The sequence below is a fragment of the Papaver somniferum genome, chromosome 2 (genome assembly GCF_003573695.1).
Source record: "Papaver somniferum cultivar HN1 chromosome 2, ASM357369v1, whole genome shotgun sequence".
Taxonomy (NCBI): domain Eukaryota; kingdom Viridiplantae; phylum Streptophyta; class Magnoliopsida; order Ranunculales; family Papaveraceae; genus Papaver; species Papaver somniferum.
In genome coordinates, this window is record NC_039359.1 from 117685945 (window position 1) to 117705625 (window position 19681).

The 19681-nt window shown below is 38.5% G+C and overlaps 1 protein-coding gene across 2 annotated transcripts in view; it reads left to right on the forward strand.

Moving 5' to 3' along the window:
* The first annotated feature begins 18179 nt into the window (after positions 1 to 18179).
* The window catches only part of LOC113348928, a 70309-nt gene continuing 68807 nt past the window's right edge, over positions 18180 to 19681 (forward strand). For both annotated transcript variants that reach the window (XM_026592842.1, XM_026592841.1), the window contains exon 1: positions 18180 to 18411. In XM_026592842.1, the coding sequence (XP_026448627.1) occupies positions 18337 to 18411 (75 nt within the window). In that variant the 5' untranslated portion in view covers positions 18180 to 18336. The remainder of the gene's footprint in view (positions 18412 to 19681) is intronic.

Consider the following 19681-nt stretch of genomic DNA (forward strand, 5'->3'; position numbering starts at 1 on the left):
ATTTCTTCCGATAGGAAAGAAAGGAAGGCTCTGCACTGATGAAAAGGCGTCATCATTAAGAATATCCGGGAAAAGTTCTTTTGGATCCTCCAACGGACGAAGGAATGGAACACCCTGGTCAAATCCCATTTGTCGAGCAGCCCTGTCAATATTGTACGGAGTCACAGTAAATCCTTCGTCAAATAAAGACGGGACATATCCCGGAGTGCAGCTTCGCAAGTAAATGAGTTCTCCAAGACTTGCGGTTTCAACATTAGTACGCAACACGACATCAGGAACAGTAGCAAAAGTCTTTCGCTGAACAATGGAAGGATGGATCGGCCCCCATGGACGAAAATCTATGGAGGACACATTGTCGAAGACATCCACGAGCTTCACACCGGTTTTGGGACGTCTCTTCTGCCAACGGAGTATTCTCGAACCACCATACAAACTGCTGAGCGAAGTGGCAGGAACATGAGCATAACTTTTGAAATGTTCCCACAAAAACGCCTGAAGAAAAACGATGTGGATATGCGACTCTACCTTCTTGTACCCGTTGGAAACATGCATGTCTTTTTCTAAGGCGTCCAGATGAGAATACAGTGATCCAAGGAACAAGGCGCCCAGGGGAAGGACCTCACCTTTTTCTAGCCTTATAGAAAACATAACAAGGTCACCTCTTATGGTCTTCTTCCCAGAACCGTCATCAAATATGTCCCTGGACAGCCACAAAGTCAGGAACGCTACCACATTGAGTTTACTCTCCAAATCCTGATCTGGTTTCGGATTCGCAGGAGACCACTCCGACACCCACCAAGTGTAAAATCATCTCGTATCTTTCTTCTCCTCCTTCTCCAGATCATCGAACTCTCCGGAATTTTTAAGTATGGCATCATAAATGTGACTTTTTGCATCAGAAAGTTTATAAAAGAAGCTTCCAGCAACAGGCAGGTTCATCAACGCAGCCACACTTTCCATAGAAATGGTCATCTCTCCTTATCTGCATATAGATGTATGAGTAGAAGGACGCCACCGAGAAATGAAAGTGATCAAGACTGCAGCATCTTTCTTAATATGAAGAGTGGCGGACGCCATGACCGCATCAAGGATTTGCGCCTTAACTAAATTAGCCTTAATCTTTTTATTACTCAGCATGCGTCTCATCCATCCTTCGTAAGAGCCCAGCGGAGTGTGACAAATCTTGAAGTCAATAGGTGAAGGTGGATATTCATTTCTCCGAAGACAGAACCTCATCACAAGTGCTGAAGAAGAGGATGGATCGGCTTCCATATTTTCTGAACCAGAGAGCAAGACTATCTTGTGACTAGGATGTTTCCTAATGTTCGGAAAAGGCACAGTGAACAACTCATCATCTATGTTCGGCATATCTTTGAAGCTGTTAACACTCTCTGACTTGGCACCAACATTATCTTCAGAAGACATTTCAACATGACCCCTTTTGTTCATTCTACAATAAAAAGGCAGGAGAGTCAATACTTAATGCAAAAAACGCATAGAATATGTAGTCATACTCTACAGGACACACATTCACTTTGAAGTACACAAAGCGGGAAAGCAAGCAGGATGGTATAAAGTCAAAGCAACCAAGACCGGTCAAGGTCACTGGCATGGGTTCACGTGAAGACAAGACTGGTCACATCAATCCAGTATTGGTCAATGTCAAATTCAGGTATCGGGCCACGTCAGCAAAGAAGTTAAGTCACAAGTCTGGTATTGATCAAGTCACAAGTCCGACATTCATCAAGTCACAAGGATGGTATTGGATTCAAACGAGGCTGGTATTAAGCCACGATAACATACAAGACTGGTATTACTCAAATCACAAAGCCGGTGTAGGTCGAGGACACAAGGCTGGTATGAGGTCGAATTTCAGTCAGGCATATATGGTGGGACTTACGTTCAATCAAACATGCATGGTGGGGCCGCGTTCACGCATTATAACACGATTTTCTTATACTCATGGGAATCGTGTTTACGAAATTCAAGTCAAGTTTCTTTCCAAGCTAAAACCTAAAAAGCTAGGTTTTCATGCAACGATGAAAAAGAAGCAAAAACAATATATTCATGGTTTCACGACCAAGCAATCCTAGCAAGTATTGGCAGTTTTTGCTATCAATTTCGGCGAAAAAACTAATCATAATATATCTTGCAAAAGAGTTTTTCCCTAAGAAATTAAGGTTTTTCCTATAAAAAAACAAAAAAACGGAAAGCTTACCTTGCTGCGGATGGCGGCGGCGACGAAGGGCGGCGTGATTGGCGGCAAAAGCTGCGCACAGAGAAGGGAGCTCCAAACAAACAAAAAAAAATCGTGAGAAAAAAGAAAAGGGTCAGCCTCTTTATAAACAAAAATTGGAAGAATCCCAATAGAAAAAGGATTCCTCTTTTGATTGGGTTCCTCTTTTGATTCAAACACCCAAGGAAGGAAACCAGTCCCACCAAAGGATTCCATGCTTGCACGGCGGCGTTTACATGGACAATTACTAGAGGTCGGTCAAAGATCTTCCTGGTAAACTTCCTTTATCCTGTCTTTCTCACATATGTATGTCACCAGCTCATGCCTACCCCACAATAGTGTAACTATTATGTGCTAGGCACGGGACTTAATGTTGATGGTGGATTTTCATTTAAGGCTAAAATTGTAAAAGCCAAAACTATGCGTTAACATCCTGCAAAGGATAAAGCCACTGATAAATTGGAGAATACTTCTTTACTATAAACTTATAGCATTACCAATTAATGCATGACCAGCCTTGTATTTCCTGTACTACTCCATTCTCATTATTGGTGCGGCATGACGACTGAGTGATCGCTCTCAGCAGAGAAAAACGAATCTCCAAGCATTAAAGGAGGCATGTACGAAATACCCGTACATGCTATAACTCTCGGAGTGTTATACTAGCCCGATCGAGCATCTGGACTGTCCGTATCAGTCTCAGAAACGATCACGACCATCCAACTTCACCAGCATGATTGGATGGCTTAGATCGAATCCATAACCCCCAGGCAGGTATTAGAGTATTCACCACCGACCCAATGCGGGCCCCGCATGGTCGGCCTCCCCAAAAGGGTAGCATGGCTTGCCAAATCGTCCACCCAAAGCAGCGCGGACGTGAAACCCTAATTTGGGGTCTGCGGCACATTACATGTGTCGCAAATCAGTCTCAACCATCCATCTTCGCAGGCATAGATGGACGGTGTAGATGTAGATTAAAAGGGCCCAGTGCATGTCAACACAATCACCGTGGGCCCACATACACACATGACCAATCGTTCAGGACCAACTATAGTTGGTCGTCCCAATTCGTGCGCCCAAAAAAGGCATGACGCACGGCCGGTGAAACCCTATTTAGGGTTTGAACATCACGAGCGTCCATTTTCTCCTGCACGAACGAAGGGTCCAGGAAAATACTAGGAAGGTCAGGTGCGCATCAACATGACCACCGTGGGCCCATCTATCTCCACACCCGATCGGCCAAGGCATATCATGCCTGGTTGCCTCGATTCGCACGCCCAAACTAGGCGTGGTCACACCTCCCAATTGCAAACTGATCTCGACCACTCAACTTTGCCGGAAAAATTGAGTGGCTTAGATCACGTTTCTATGGGACAATGAAATACAGGCGTGTACACCAGCCCGTCGTCTGCACACTAGATTAATCGGCCAAGACCGACCAGAATTGGTCGCCTCGAAACGCGTGCCCAAAGTTGGCATGACGCGCGGCCTTTGAGGCACAAAATCTCTGTCACAAATCAATCCTAGCCGCTACTCTTTGCCGGACAAATTGAGTGATCTAGATTACACTTTCACGAGACAATGAGGTATGGGCATGTACACCGACATGCCGTCTACACGCATGCCTAATCGTCCTTTCCAAAATCGTGTCCCAAGCTTGGATTCGACCAAGCTGAAGAGTGATGCTTGCACACCTCTTCATAAACCCTAATTCCACTAACGGTCGCAGATGAGTGTCTCAAAGATCATCTCGTCCGTTCAACTTCACTTGCTTGGTTATACAACCCTGGTCAGAAGTTAACTGGTCAATGAGGTGTCGTGGTGATTACCATCCGTCATTCTACCCCACCAAGTGATCGGCCAAGTCAGGACTTACCTGTACAGCCCCAAACGATCACTTTAAGATGGCTAGACATGCATCTATTTTAAGACACTTAATCATGACTTACTCAATTAAGCCTTAAAACAGCGATGCTTCACTCATGCTAAATACATTCGATGCATTACCTGCATAGAATACATATGATATTTCATAAATATCGACTTCCTAAATAACTTAGTTATTTAATATGGCATTACATGCTACTTTCTGTGGGTCCCACGATCCACACTCGAGACATCAATCATGTCACAAACTGGGGGATACATATTGGGGTATTGGTCTGGCGGTTTACAACGTGCAGCGCACAACGCGCCATCACAAGAACGTGTCAGGAAGTCATGGACGGTTAGTGATGTTTGTGGGAGAAGTGGGCAAGACTGATCATGTAACACTAACACACGCAACTCCACTACTCCATCACTCCACTTGCTCTACTTCCCATGAGAGACATGGGTTAGGCTCAATGACTTGTATAAATAGGTTCTCCTCCCTATTTTTAAACAGGACAAGACAACAAAAGCAAGTGTTGATACAACCGTATTCAAACACCGGAACTGATAGCTTACATTCTGAAAGCCATTTCAGCTTTCTGATACAAGTCATACATAGCCAACACCTTCACAATCTCAACACCTTCTTCGCTTCCCTCCCTAAGATCAACCCCATCTCCGTCACTTTATGACCGAAGCAAGTCTGGAACGGCCATTTCTTGGTTTAGGCAAAAATAGTACAGATTGATTTCTCGAATCACAAAGCACTCCCATGCAGTGCATTTGTTTAGGGTTTAGATTCATTCCTCATCCACACACCCCAAATTACCAAATTCGGCAGGAATAGTTTTCACCCATAAACAACTGAGTTTGTAAACTAAACCAACTCAAATCCGTCTGCTTAAGTACGCATACCCGTACACATACTTAAGCTGTTACTTTATCAAATCGGTCAGTTCATAAACTAAAACATTTATCAATAAAGAATGTAATCTTTGCAAAGCATGGCTATAATTTTCATGTATTGATTCGAGTGAATCAAACCAATTTTGCTTCAATTGTGTTCTTATATAAATCCATGAGAATATATCAATTGAACAACTCTTTAACTAGTTTCATTTGAGTCATTTGAGCTAGTTATGGTTAATATGAATAAGGTTGATATGAGAGTAATCATATGGCTAACCTCGGTTAACTATTTGTGAACCAACATGGTGTACACGTTTAGGTATGGTTACATAAACCTAAATGAGGGTACATTTCATTTGTGTGTAACAAGCTAAGTTCGATCTAACAGTTGAAATATATTAGCTTGGTTGAAACATGTTTTTCATCTAATGGTGATTATTGAATGATTTGTTACCAAGGTAACTTGGATTGCAAACCCTGATTTGAAAACTATATAAAGGAGAACTCTAGCAACTGGGAAACCTAATCCCCACATCTCCTGTGTGTTACTAGTTGCATAAGTAAAGTCGATTCTCCTTTAACCTTAGGTTTCTTCTCGAGACCCTGTAGGTTAGCGACTTGAAGACTTCATTGGGATTTTGAAGCCAAACCCAACTATTCTCTTTGTAGTTGCGTGATCTGATCTTGTTGTTTCTATCGTTATTGAGTGCAATTGTAAAATTGGCTTGATATTTATATCTCCGATAGGCAAGATAGAAAAGTAATCACAAACACCTTCGTGTCATCGTTTGTGATTCCACAATAACTTGTTTCTCTAGTCGATTAAGTTTATGTGAGGTGATTGATACTAGGCTGTTCTTCGGGAATATAAGTCCGCTTTATCAATTGGTTCCTGTTCACCTTGATTTATCAAAAGATGGAACAAAAACTATTGGGTATTTCTGTGGGAGACAAATTTATTCAATCCTATAGACTTTTCTGTGTGAGACAGATTTGTTTATCAAGTCTTCGACTTTGGGTCGTAGCAACTCTTAGTTGTGGGTGAGATCAGCTAAGGGAATCAAGTGCGTCGTATCCTGCTGGGATCAGAGACGTAAGAAGCGCAACTCTACCTTGAATCAGTGTGGGATTGATTAGGGCTCAACTAAAGTCCAGTCCGAAGTTAATTGGTAGTAGGCTAGTGTCTGTAGCGGCTTAATACAGTGTGGTGTTCAATCTGGGCTAGGTCCCGAGATTTTTCTGCATTTGCGGTTTCCTCGTTAACAAAATTCTGGTGTCTGTGTTATTTCTTTTCCGCATTATATTTTGTTATATAATTGAAAAATCACAGGTTGTGCGTTAAGATCAATCAATTAGAATATCCAACCTTTGGTTGTTGATTTACATTGATTGACACTTGAACATTGGTCTTTGGTACCGTTCAAGTAATTCCTCTTATATTCAATCGGGCTCGCAAATTTCTATTTGCTGATTGCGGATTGAATTAAGAGTTAGAGATATTAAACTCTTTGATATACTTTAATCTAGATTGAGTCTGACTGTCTAGTTGATTCTCTAGAAAGTGTATTGGAGTAAGTTCTCTCAGATTGCCAAACGAATTGTTGGGTGTGGTTGTTAGACCCCCGCATTTTCAATTGGTATCAGAGCAGGCAAACACATTAAAGACCTTATAAGTCTGTGTTTGTAGCAATCTGATTTCTGTGGGCTTGTGTATCTCTTAAACCATCGCATACAGAGATGTCTTCCAAATCTTCTGATTACACCACAAATATTGGGTTTGCCTCAAAGGATAACTCCTTAGCAGATTCTTCCGAATCCAGAGGGAAAAACAATACTTGTGATAACATGTCAGAATCAGAAATGGAACTCACCAGAACGTTAAAAAAAATCTACTGAAATCATTGATAGACACATTTTTGTGTCTAATTTGTCCTCAATGTCCGTATTGTTGGAACTCTGTTTTTGTATTAGTATCGTGTTTTTATGTATTTTTAGGAAATAAACATTTTTGGAAAATTCGGCTCGAAAAGTTGATTTTGGCACCCGGATGACAAGTGTTATTCGGACTCTCGCTTTTGGATAAGGGGTAACCTAATTACTAAGCGGCACCCCCAGGTCACCCCCAAGGCAGCTTCTATTCGCACCCCTACCGTGGATAGGGGGCTACCAGTTTCTTCCCCATTTGAAACGATTTTAGCGGGAAATTTCTAAACAGTTCTGGCAGAATTTCGATCGTCAAAATGAATGGGTTAGAGTACGATTCAATCGCTGAAAATTGGCAGAAAGATGTGATTTGGCATAAGGAACAAAGTTTGGGTGGTGGTTTCGATCAAATTTGGCTGGAATACGTGTTTTGATTCTCGAGTTCAAAACAGGGCAAGCATGCACTGGAGGATGATAATCACGCGTCATGGAGAGTTATGGACGTGTTCTGATGATGTGGAATGGCTCGAGAATCACTTTGGGTCGCGAAGAATCGATTTGGAGCGTGGAGGGAGGAAGTTCACGCAAGAAATTCCAAGTTTGGTAAGAAAATATTCGGAAAATATTGTTATTCACTGCCCGCATAATGAAGAATTATATTGGAGTTATTGGCGAGATTTGGAGATGTTGTTGGGTATAAATAGGCTCTTTGGGTCTACTAGAGATGGTATCGAGAGTCTGGGGGGCTGAGGAGATCCATAGAAGAAGAAATTTGAGTTTTCCCAAACTCGGTTTCTGCTGCTGATGATGATGATGAATATGAAGAACACGAAGAACGGACCTGCATCAGCAGTCGTTTTTCAACAGTGAAATAGACTCACACGTGTGGGCCGTAGGTGTGATCTACAATAACAATAGCACTTCTTCTGTGTCGTTCATTTTGGACGCTTTCTGTGGGTCGCACATTCACTGTTTTATTATTTCATCTCCATTTTCATCCTTGTAAACACCCTTTGAGCAATAAATAAATACGTTGAGCGTGTTTTTATCATGATGAGCTAAACCCAACACTGGGACGACGGAGGAGGTCGAATTTCATCCATGTGGTAATTTCATTAATTCTTTTATTTACTTTTTGCACTATTTTAATTGAATTAAGATTTTAAATTAATTACTTGTGATTTCATTTGATGGAGTATGCTTAGTCCTAGGGATTTTTGATATGCCATGCTTAAGAAATACAAGTAATATTTTATAAAATCTATCTTGGCAATAAACTAGAGTTAATATTTGTTTTGTTTTTGAACTATAATTGCTAGAATTAATTTCTGAACCATTTGAAGAAAAAAAAAAACAGCCGAATCTTTAGTCCCAGTACTCTTGCCCATATTGTTAATATTTTTTGTATATATTTATTTTATATTTAGTCTAAAAGATTATCCTTCACAAGTCCGAGAGTTTGAACCTCATTACTACAACCCCATTAAATCATAAATCATTTTGGCGCCGCCGACGCGGATTTGTGTTTAGGTAGAATTTTTAGGTATTTATTATTATTATTTTTTTTTATTATTCCATTTGTTCTTTTTACGTCTCTTTGGTATGTCTTTGTATTACAGATTTGAATTTGGATACTAAAGACCTTGGGATCAAATCTTAAAGCTAAAAGAGAAGGAAAAAAGACAAAGCAAAAAAAAAAAAAAAAAGAGAAAAAGAAAAAAAAAAAAGAGAGAATTATTTTTTATTTTTTTAAGAGACTTTCCATTTTTTTTTGAATTATTATTATATTTTTTTTTTTTTTTCTTTTCTTTGGACTGGACAATCGGGACATTATTTTTATTTATTTTTTAAACCCTACGGAAGGGTACCCTTAAATACAAACTGTTTGCAGGGAAGGACGACGATTACTATATCGTCGTTCGGCCCCTCGGGTTCGTACATGACATAGGAGTCGTGGCCCGAGTCGACTTCAACGGTTCATCCCCCGTCTGGTACGGGAGGTAAGTCCATCGAAACACTCGCGAATCTCCTGTAAGCGAGTTACTGTATTCCTTAAGGTGATTCATTGATTGAGGACGAATTTGGACTGTTTTTAAATTCCTAGTAAAGGGCAAGGCCTGGCCAATACAAGATAAGGGTTCGGATTTCATCACCGCTCCCTTCTTGCCCGCCTTAGGAAAACGAAACCTAACGCGAACCCAAGCTTAAAACTTGATTAGAACGAGACCGATAGGGTAACGCGCTTATTAGGAAAAAATTTCGAAGGATATTGGTTACTTTCTTAAGCACACCTCGAAGTTCATGATGGTTTCTGTGAGTTGAATGCGTGACTGCGCCGCCTTGTGATAGCGGTGAGGCCTTGGGTATCAAAGCTCTACTAAGCTTCCCTCGTCTCTATTCAACTTACTTTGACTCAGATTGATTCCAGAGGGGTTTGCTCAAATTGCAACGAATTCCCTTTCGAAAGATAGAAGCTGGTCTAGAAACAATCTAAGTGGAGTCATCATGCTTTTTGTTTGCTAGAATTTATAGCTTTGATTTGGTCGAGTCAGCCTTGTTTGTGATTGTGTAGAATTCCTCTGTAGTTTGTGTTTCCTCGGTGATGAATCCTTTTCAGGAGACGCCACCTGAGATGACGTTACGAGAATATATGAGTACAAATTCTCATTATCAAGAAACGTCTTCGAAAATGACTCTAGGTGAATATATGCAAGGGAAACGACATTGGGATGTTCCAACGGTTAGCGATGAATCACCTCTAACGATCTACGAGAAGTATTATAAAAATAGACCGCTTAGTTTGGAACAAAGATTGAGAATTATTAAATGTCAACAATTATATTATGATGAAGATAGTGCTGATGAAGAATCGGAAATGTGTGGGAATAGTGATCAGGAATTTGTTATCCCAGTTGAACCTTGTAATGATTACATTATTTCTGGTTCAGATCCTAATAATTTTAAAAATTATTCACCTATTCAAAAGGACGAGGATTTGACTAGAGATACCCCTGTTTCAGACGATGTAGTATGTCTTGTTTACGAAACCAAGAAAGGTTTAGAGGAACCGGTTTATCCTGAGAATACTGTTTTAGAGTCATGCGATTTAGAAACAATAGTCTTAGATGAACTCGTATAGGTGAGTGAGGATGCACCGCAAGATTACAACTTAGAAGAATCAATTCCCCATTTTCAAGAATCCGATGACCTGCAAATTAGGGAAGTTGTGACTAGTCTATCTAGAGACACTGAAGACTCTAAGTTTGGGGGTGAGTATCATCCTCCATGTGCTTTAACTCTTAGTAAGGTCCCTCACTTGGGACTTGACATCAATGCCTCAACCATCTTACAAGATTATCTTCATACTCGTTTTCCAGAACCTAATGATATCCAACAAGAGTCTCAACTGTTAGAAACCCATCCTCTGGTTGATGTGGTTAACCCAGGCAATAATACCAAGATTGATTTTGTTTTCCCACCAAATAGTTTTCTTCCAAATGTGGGAACATATAGATTTAAAATGTGACGAATATTAAGTTGTGAGACTAAACCGAAATGCCTTAGAAAATTAGAATCGACACATTTGCTTAAGAATGACCACTACTCTCACTGTGGTCAATTATGTAAGTCAAACCTGATTGACTTAGAGGATCCTCAGTTATTTAGGTTATTATTATTTTGTGATTCTAAGTTCTTATTTGAGTTTTTCCAGACTCTAGGACCTAATAATTTGGATCCAACCTATGAGGAAATGCATCCGAGGAAAATATTTTATTTAGACCCTTTCATAGAACCTGAACCTGAAGCACAATTAGATATAAATATCTTAATCAGGAAACTAGAAAAGGGCATGTTATTCTTGTTCACTTTCTTGGGTTATTGTAGTTTCCTTTGGTCAGCTCTATTTCGTTTTGAATACCCACAGTTATTCCGACTGTTACTTTATGGTTCGAGTTGACTAATCCTTTCCTAAGTCTGGCTGAAGACTTTAAACTTAGCACTTCTTGGGAGGTAACCCAATCTCATGCAACACGGTAATATCTTTCCTTAACTCTTTCGCTTCAAATGGTAACAGTTTCTCCTTGTTCATGCTTTTAGTTTCACCTTTAGAACATTGAGGACAATGTTAGATTTAAGTTTGGGGGTATGGGAGAAACTTTTTAGTTGCAATTAGTAAACTCCAGAGCCTAGAAATTTATGCCTATTAAGGTTTGCACTAACCAATCTAAGTGGATGGGAACATCTTGGTTATAGGAGTTGAGGAACCAATCTGATTAGATGGAAACATCGAAAGAGTCTATTCATAAAAGCACAGAGCTCAGGTGTTAGAAATAACATGATAGTTGCACCATATCTCGTTGAGTCCTTTTCATTTCTTTTTTTTATTTTATTTTTTCATTTTAAACTATGTTTCTCTAAGTGATTAGGTGGGGCACACGATTCAAGTTGTTACCACTGCTAGGATGAATTAGAGTGACTGAGTTACTAAAAAAAAAAAAAAAGAGACCGGACCAGTTAGACCAATCGGAATAAGTATTAACACTTGGATAGCAATATGCGTGTGTTCTCCCTGTTTCCGTCGCCAAAGCAAGCGTGGAATGCAGGACTCGTGGGAACTATCGTGTAATCTGCTGACAAGAAGCATACGCTTGGATCAAAAAGATCTATTCATGTCGTTAAGTTAAAAAAAATAAAAATGGTTATTGTTCTGTGTAGTCAACTGCTGGTTCCCTTGTATATGCCAGTTGTGTTGATATTAGTCAGACCGGTATCTCAGTCCATTAGGATAGGTTCATTCTGGCAGTGGCCTTCACACAGATATGTGAAACATCGATCATTTGGTTAACATCAAAACCATCTACATTTTTCTATTTCCATCTCCTTTTTCTATCCATATGATTAGTTTGACTCCGAATATGATGTCCATAGTGCAACTATCTGAGTAGAGCTCTGTCACTTTATATGAATTTTAGTATGCTTGAATGCAAACTCGTGTACAACAATTGGAATTTCGCATCAGGGTACTTCCTCCTATAGTCAATGATTGTATGCCAACCAAGGAGATTCTTTAGTACCTTCCAAGGTTCTGCGTAGATATCTAGGGTCTGGAGTATTGGTTTTGTGGGCATACCTCTGGTAAACCCTCCCGAGATTAACTCGGTTTTATTTATTTTTTATTAGTTTTGCTCGAGGACTAGCAAATAATAAGTTTGGGGGTATTTGATAGACACATTTTTGTGTCTAATCTGTCCTCAATGTCCGTATTGTTGGAACTCTGTTTTTGTACTAATATTGTGTTTTTATGTATTTTTAGGAAATAAACATTTTTGGAAAATTCGGCTCGAAAAGTTGATATTGGCACCCGGATGACAAGTGTTATTCGGACTCTCGCTTTTGGATAAGGGGTAACCTAATTACTAAGGGGCACCCCCAGGTCACCCCCAAGGCAGCTGCTATTCGCACCCCTACTGTGGATAGGGGACTACCAGTTTCTTCCCCATTTGAAACGATTTTGGCGGGAAAATTCTAAACAGTTCTGGCAGAATTTCGATCGTCAAAATGAATGGGTTAGAGTACGATTCAATCGCTGAAAATTGGCAGAAAGATGTGATTTGGCATAAGGAACAAAGTTTGGGTGGTGGTTTCGATCAAATTTGGCTGGAATACGTGTTTTGATTCTCGAGTTCAAAACAGGGCAAGCATGCACTGGAGGATGGTAATCACGCGTCATGGAGAGTTATGGACGTGTTCTGATGATGTGGAATGGCTCGAGAATCACTTTGGGTCGTGAATAATCGATTTGGAGCGTGGAGGGAGGAAGTTTACGCAAGAAATTCCAAGTTTGGTAAGAAAATATTCGGAAAATATTGTTATTCACTGCCCGCATAATGAAGAATTATATTGGAGTTATTGGCGAGATTTGGAGCTGTTGTTGGGTATAAATAGGCTCTTTGGGTCTACTAGAGAGGGTATCGAGAGTCTGGGGGGCTGAGGAGATCCAGAGAAGAAGAAATTTGAGTTTTCCCAAACTCGGTTTCTGCTGCTGCTGATGAATATGAAGAACACGAAGAACGGACCTGCATCAGCAGTCGTTTTTCAACAATGAAATAGACTCACACGCGTGGGTCGTAGGTTTGAGTTATAGTAACAATAGCACTTCTTCTGTGTCGTTCATTTTGGACGCTCTCTGTGGGTCGCACATTCACTGTTTTATTATTTCATCTCCATTTTCATCCTTGTAAACACCCTTTGAGCAATAAATAAATACGTTGAGCGTGTTTTTATCATGATGAGCTAAACCCAACACTGGGACGACGGAGGAGGTCGAATTTCATCCATGTGGTAATTTCATTAATTCTTTTATTTACTTTTTGCACTATTTTTAATTGAATTAAGATTTTAAATTAATTACTCGTGATTTCATTTGATGGAGTATGCTTAGTCCTAGGGATTTTTGATATTCCATGCTTAAGAAATACAAGAAATATTTTATAAAATCTATCTTGGAAATAAACTAGAGTTAATATTTGTTTTGTTTTTGAATTATAATTGCTAAAATTAATTTCTGAACCATTTGAAGAAAAAAAAACGGCCGAATCTTTAGTCCCAGTACTCTTTCCCATATTGTTAATATTTTTTGTATATATTTATTTTCTATTAAGTCTAAAAGATTATCCTTCACAAGCCCGAGAGTTTGAACCTCATTACTACAACCCCATTAAATCATAAATCAATCATTGATTGTCAAGTTCAAAATCAAGTCTCTCGAAGAAAAGAATGATCAGCTTATTGATGAATTTGAGAAATCTCTTGACAGGGTACGTGAACTCTACAGCTACGTTGAATCTCTCTCTAACAGTATCGAAAAACTGGCTCAAGAAACTACTCTACGGCACAAAAAGATAAGTATGCTTGAAAATACTATCAGAGAAAACTCAGCTAGAGAAGAAAGTATGGTCAAGACTCATTCATCAGAAATTAACAGTTTTTGCGTTGAAAAAGAGAAACTTGTTGCATCTCTTCGATATGCCCGAGAACAGTGTAACACCTTAAAAAGGGAAAACTTCGTGTTGATGAAAAATCCATCTCCTGTATCTTCTTCTGTTTCTCACAAGGATTTACCTAGTGTGAAGAATAGTTCTTCTAAAGAATTACCCATTGTGAATCACTTGCAAAATTTGCATGTGGCAGAAGAAGCTATGGATCAGGGAAAGCAAATCTCTAATCCACGATGTTGTTCCTTTTGTGGGAAAAAGAATCACTATGCTCTTTACTGCTTTGCTATAAATAAACAAATCTCACATCTTCGTAAGTTGCTTCTCTCTACTGTCAATGGAGTAAGTCGTCCGACATTCTCTTCAGTGAATTTCTTCCCTACAGAAAACCAGAATTCTTATAAGAATGATCGCTCTTCTAGAAATCATCACAGAATGCATGGTATAAAATCTTGTACCATTAATGAACAGATTTCCTGCACCTATAAGAATGTGTCTGGTAAGTCTAAGTCAAGGAGACGGAAGTCGTTTTTCTCCTCTCCTCTGGAACCTGTTTCTAGAGGACCTAGACTTAGCCCTCAAAAAATACTTCTGATGGATATTTAAAAAGGTTTATGACAAATTCTTTTGGAATAAGTCATAATCGTTGGAAAGAATAAATACACAGTTTAAACGCTCAAAGAACCTGTACAACCCTTCGCCCAAAATTCGCAGTGAGCTTACCTCTCACTCCTTTACTTGATTCTAGGTAATCTCATCCTTGAATCTATCTTGAGAGGTACAAGGATGATGATTGTGGTAATCTCAAGATTAGTTGTATGTTCTTTATGCGTTTTTATTAACTTTCTGAGTTTTCAATTCTGCTATCGATCTCTGGCTCTAATTTGAGATTTTATCTTTAAATTATTAAGCCATTTTTATTGGATTTTCTTCGAATCCATTTTACCTTGCAACCGGTCCACAAACGTCTGTGTCCCTCCATATGTTTCACGAGTTCATAGGGTTTCCTTATCAAGAAGTCTCTTCTTGCTTACTTATATATTGTTTTCTTCCATCCCTTCAAAAATTATATGGAGAACTCAACAAAATCTCAAGAGATTGTGTGTATTGACATGGAGGAGGACACTCAAGGACGTGACTTGGTTCAAGAGCTGGTTCTGAAGAAGATGTTTGCATTGAAAGAGCACAACTCCTGGATTGATGAATTTGTCAAGGATCTAACTCGTTTTCAAGACGACTCAAAGGTCGAATTTGTAAATCTTCAACTGCAAATAAACCAACTCTTAGATGGTCAGGAAAGAATCCTTGCTAATCAGAATATTCTGATACGGAATCAGAAGAAACTCATCATGGATTGTGTCAAGTCTAGATAACTTGATCGGGTTGTTGATCGTAAAGTTTGTGTTCTAACACACAAACATGGAGTTTCCACGGTCAAGAGAATCAAGGAAATCAGTGATACCTTCTATGATGGTTTCATTGAAAGGTATGAGGTTCTCAAAGAGCTTCGATTTTGTCTAGGAAACTTCTTATGAGAATTTTTATTCTTGTTTTTGTTTAGAAGGATTACTAGGGTTTGGAATAGCTATTATTGTGATTAACATAGCTAGTTCCAAACGTTTTTTCATCTTCAATGTTTTTAGATTTATTTATTTAAATTCTAAGTTATTTGGAAGATGATTTTTTGCAATTTTAATCTTTATGATTTTATATATTGAAAATTGTTATGGGATATGTTGTTTACGTCCGTGAACCTGTGACTGTCCCATACTTGTTCAAAAGTTATCTCTATTATGTCGGTATGAAAGTATTGATAGAATATAGAAAGAACTTTTGACATTACAAAAGTTAAAACCTTTTACGTCATTATTTTGATGGAAGAAAGGATAAAACTTTTGTGTACAAGGATTAAGTCTATTGTATGTCATTGTGCAAATAGTGATGGAAAATAGAATGAATCCTTGTCTATTCCGCAGTATTGGTCGATCTCCGATCCACATTCTTGTGCATATACTGTGTTGCTCCATAAGTTTTCTTATGTTTGAGCATGACCAATTGAATTGATCATTCTCTTGTGGTCAGTTTAGTTGTTGTCCGTAAGTTCTCTTATGACGAGCATGACCAATTGAATTGATCACTTTTGTGGTTAATTTAGTTGTGTAATTCCAATTGAATTAATCATGAGTTTTCTTTTGGTTAATTTAATTGTGCATTTCGATTGGATTAATCATGAATTCTTTTGTGGATAATTCAATTGAATACTTTGGATTCAAATTCATGTTTTCATGTGATTTGGTTATGTCCAAAGAAATCCTTCTTTTCTTGTGAAAGTAAGGTCGCCTTTGTTGTTCTTTCGGGAATGATATTTTATGGGGGAGAATTCTTTTTGCACTTGTGCTTAATGACATTTTAGATGAGAGTCCCAACGTCTCTTTTTTTTTTTTGAAAATATGGCTGCTGATGCGTACTTTTACAAGACTGTACTGAAATTACGTACAATTATTACATACAATCGATAGTCAATGGTTGAACCAAAGGAACCGATTATGCATAATTGGTGGATATTGATCGTTATATACTACCGATTATAGGTTGTTTTGTCAACAGAGTTCTCAGTTTCATTAGAGTAGTATAATCGGAGGTTTATCAATATGTATTATCAACCGATTGTGTGTGGTTTTCGAGGCACGACTAGTTTATTTTGAACGAAATAGCCGTTGGAGTATAATCGGTAGTTAGATATAGAATTAAAACTTTCGATTTTCATAAATATTTTGAAATTCATAACAATATCACCTACACATCATCATAATTTTACGTTGAACTTCCACAATTCTATTACAAGGTATTGTGATTAGCGTCGTGGACGTGTTGGACGAGTCCTAAACATATTAAATGTTTCCATCGCCCTAAGGATTCTAAAATGAGCTTCATAACAGAAGCTTGATCTTTTCCATCTCAGTCATTCCCCGAGAGATCGTTCTATAACCTCATCATTGGTTTCACCCCTCAATCGATATTGATTCACAAGATAAGTTAAATGGACGAATTCTTCGACGTGTCCGTTTATTGAACCAATTTGGAAGAAAAGATCAGCGAAGTGACGGTTGTTTGGGTTACCGGTGTCCGCGCATAATTTTTCGTGAATTCTCCCCAAATAGCTCATACTCATTATGCCTCCTTGCCTACTTTCTTCTCCTCGTCTCGAATAGAATTGAACATAACGCCTACATAAAGATAAATCTTCTTCTATCGTGAACTCCGTAGGATTAATGAATGGTTGGGCCATTATGTTGAATATGATGTTGGAGAGAGTTTAAAGGTATTTGTGTTCCATAGAGGGTAAAAGGATACAATCCTTATATAGAGTTTAGAGTTCTAACGACTCTATTTTATTGGGGAGACTGTATAATCGGTAGTCAAATAAGGTATTTTAACTTCCGATTATACAGTTGCCCCAAATTTTGTTTTTGCAGAAATCTCATTTTTTTCGAATTTGAGAACTAAAATAATCGGTAGGTGAGTAAGTTAATATGACGTCCAATTATAAAGTTGCCCCAAATTTCTTCTTCGCCGAAATCACCGATTTTTGGAATTTAGGAACTACTATAATTGGATGTTAAATAACCTCCGATTATTCAGATGCCCCAAATTTTGTTTTTGTCGAAATTTCAATTTTTTCGAATTTGGGAACTAGAATAATCGGTAGGTTATGAAGTTATTTATGACCTTCACCTATATACCGATTGGTAGCGACCACATCATTGAGAATACTAATAATCGGTAGGTTATACCACCACCGTAGGTGCCAATTGTATGAGGATACAATGGTAATCTCCGCAAATTTGGACATCCCATAACGTTGTCTATGGGTTGGGAATAAAAAAGTCGTCCCTAATTCTTTTGGGGTCGTCCCTAAAAATGTCAGCCAAATTTACTAGAAAAAATCTGATATATCAGATTCAATCCAAGTAAATTTAGGTGTGAAGAAGAAGATTGAATAGAAAGAAAAAATTAAGTTTGGATAGTTTATTTTTGGAAAAAACGGATATGTAGAGGATTTAGGAGAGAGGATTGTGCAACTTACAAAGAGTCATCATGCACATAAACTGCTCGAAAAAAGGGTGTGCCTCGGGCAAATTTTGTGGTGACTCAGGGTTGTAATTGTAATTTGATTTTTATTATGGCACCCCTATTAGAAAGCAACATTGTATTCTCTTCTTTTTTCCCCTCTGGATTTTCGAAAATACTTCTATTTCCCAGTTGGATGACAATTTTGTCTCCATGCCTGATTCTACAGTGTCCTTTTTCAGTTTCCATCCAATGGAATTTGCCAGTACCATCAGCACTCATTCCTCAAAACCCTCGTTTGTCTAAAGCCCTAAACCCCTTTCTCCACCAATGGCGATTTCTGTTTTTCTTAATGCTTTTGCTCGCCGTGCTCAGCTTCCCAGTTCTCGTTCTTCTTATGAATCTGTAAGTTCTCTGACTATTTTGGGTTTCCTTCAAAAACCTTGTTTTGGTATTATTATTAATCTTCTTCAAAGTTATATCATGATCCTTCCATTTATTTTTCTTCTTTTTTATAATTTAGGGATTCAGTACTTTCACTGCATCGATTATTGCTTTTAAATTTCGGTTCTTAGGGATTCTCAGTTGTTTACATTAAGCATAGATATGTATACCTTGTTTTGAGTTCTGAAGCATTAGTTGGACAAAGTGTAGAATTATCAGAATGGGGGATGATTTCTGTTTTGGGGGCTTTTTGTTTATTGAGTTGTTTCCAGTCACTATTGCCAATTTCAGTGGGGATGTGTGAAGTGACAACAACATCCCAATATACTACAGTCACTCTTGGTGTTTTCTTACAATCTTCATCCCAAGCACCAAGCATATATAGTTTTCCTTCTAATGATCCAATATATGACTTTCCATGGCACATGTTATTGCCTAGGTGTTTTGTTAACTTTACATTAGTGGTTCCAAAATGATAAAACACACACAAAAATGGAGAAACGAGACGGTAGTGGAGTAAAAACGAGATTATGAAATTATAATAATTGTCTTTGTGAGTTCTATCATGGTTTATTCATTGATCTATAATCGGTACGTCGTTGAATCAGGATTTGGTCTATGTTGCTGGGTGTTTTCTTTGTTTATGTGCGTGCAAAAGTTTGTTTTGCTGGATTTTCTTGGGAACCAATCTGCATGTCTTAGAGACCATGATGTAATTAAAGTACTCTTGGATGCAACTCTCAATATTCAAAGCTAAGTAATGTGGCATTGGTCAATAGCAGTATAACTCAGAGAACTAAGCAAAATGCCTCACTACTACAGAAAGCCGAGCAATTCTATCAAGCTGGCAAACTAACTATTTTATCAAGCATACCAATTGATTGTGATACTAAGCTTGTAGTGAATTTTATTATTAAAACGGCTAACCAAATTAGAAAAACATTAATATGTTTGGAGAATTTTATTACTAATTGGGGAGAGGTTGAATCTCTTGGAAGTTCTTTTCTCCTCTTCGTTTATGGAGAGATTCTACCTAGGCAAGACTCAGCATCTCTTTCATCGGTGGAAGTAGAAACTGTTACATCATGCATCATGAGGACTTCATTGGATTTTCCCTTATGGGGAGTTAAAGTTTTGCAAAATTGGATGTGCTCCTACTACTAAAGTCGACTTCATTCATATTGCCCCTCGAACTCAGTTTAGAACCAAGATAGAGGATATAAAGTTACAA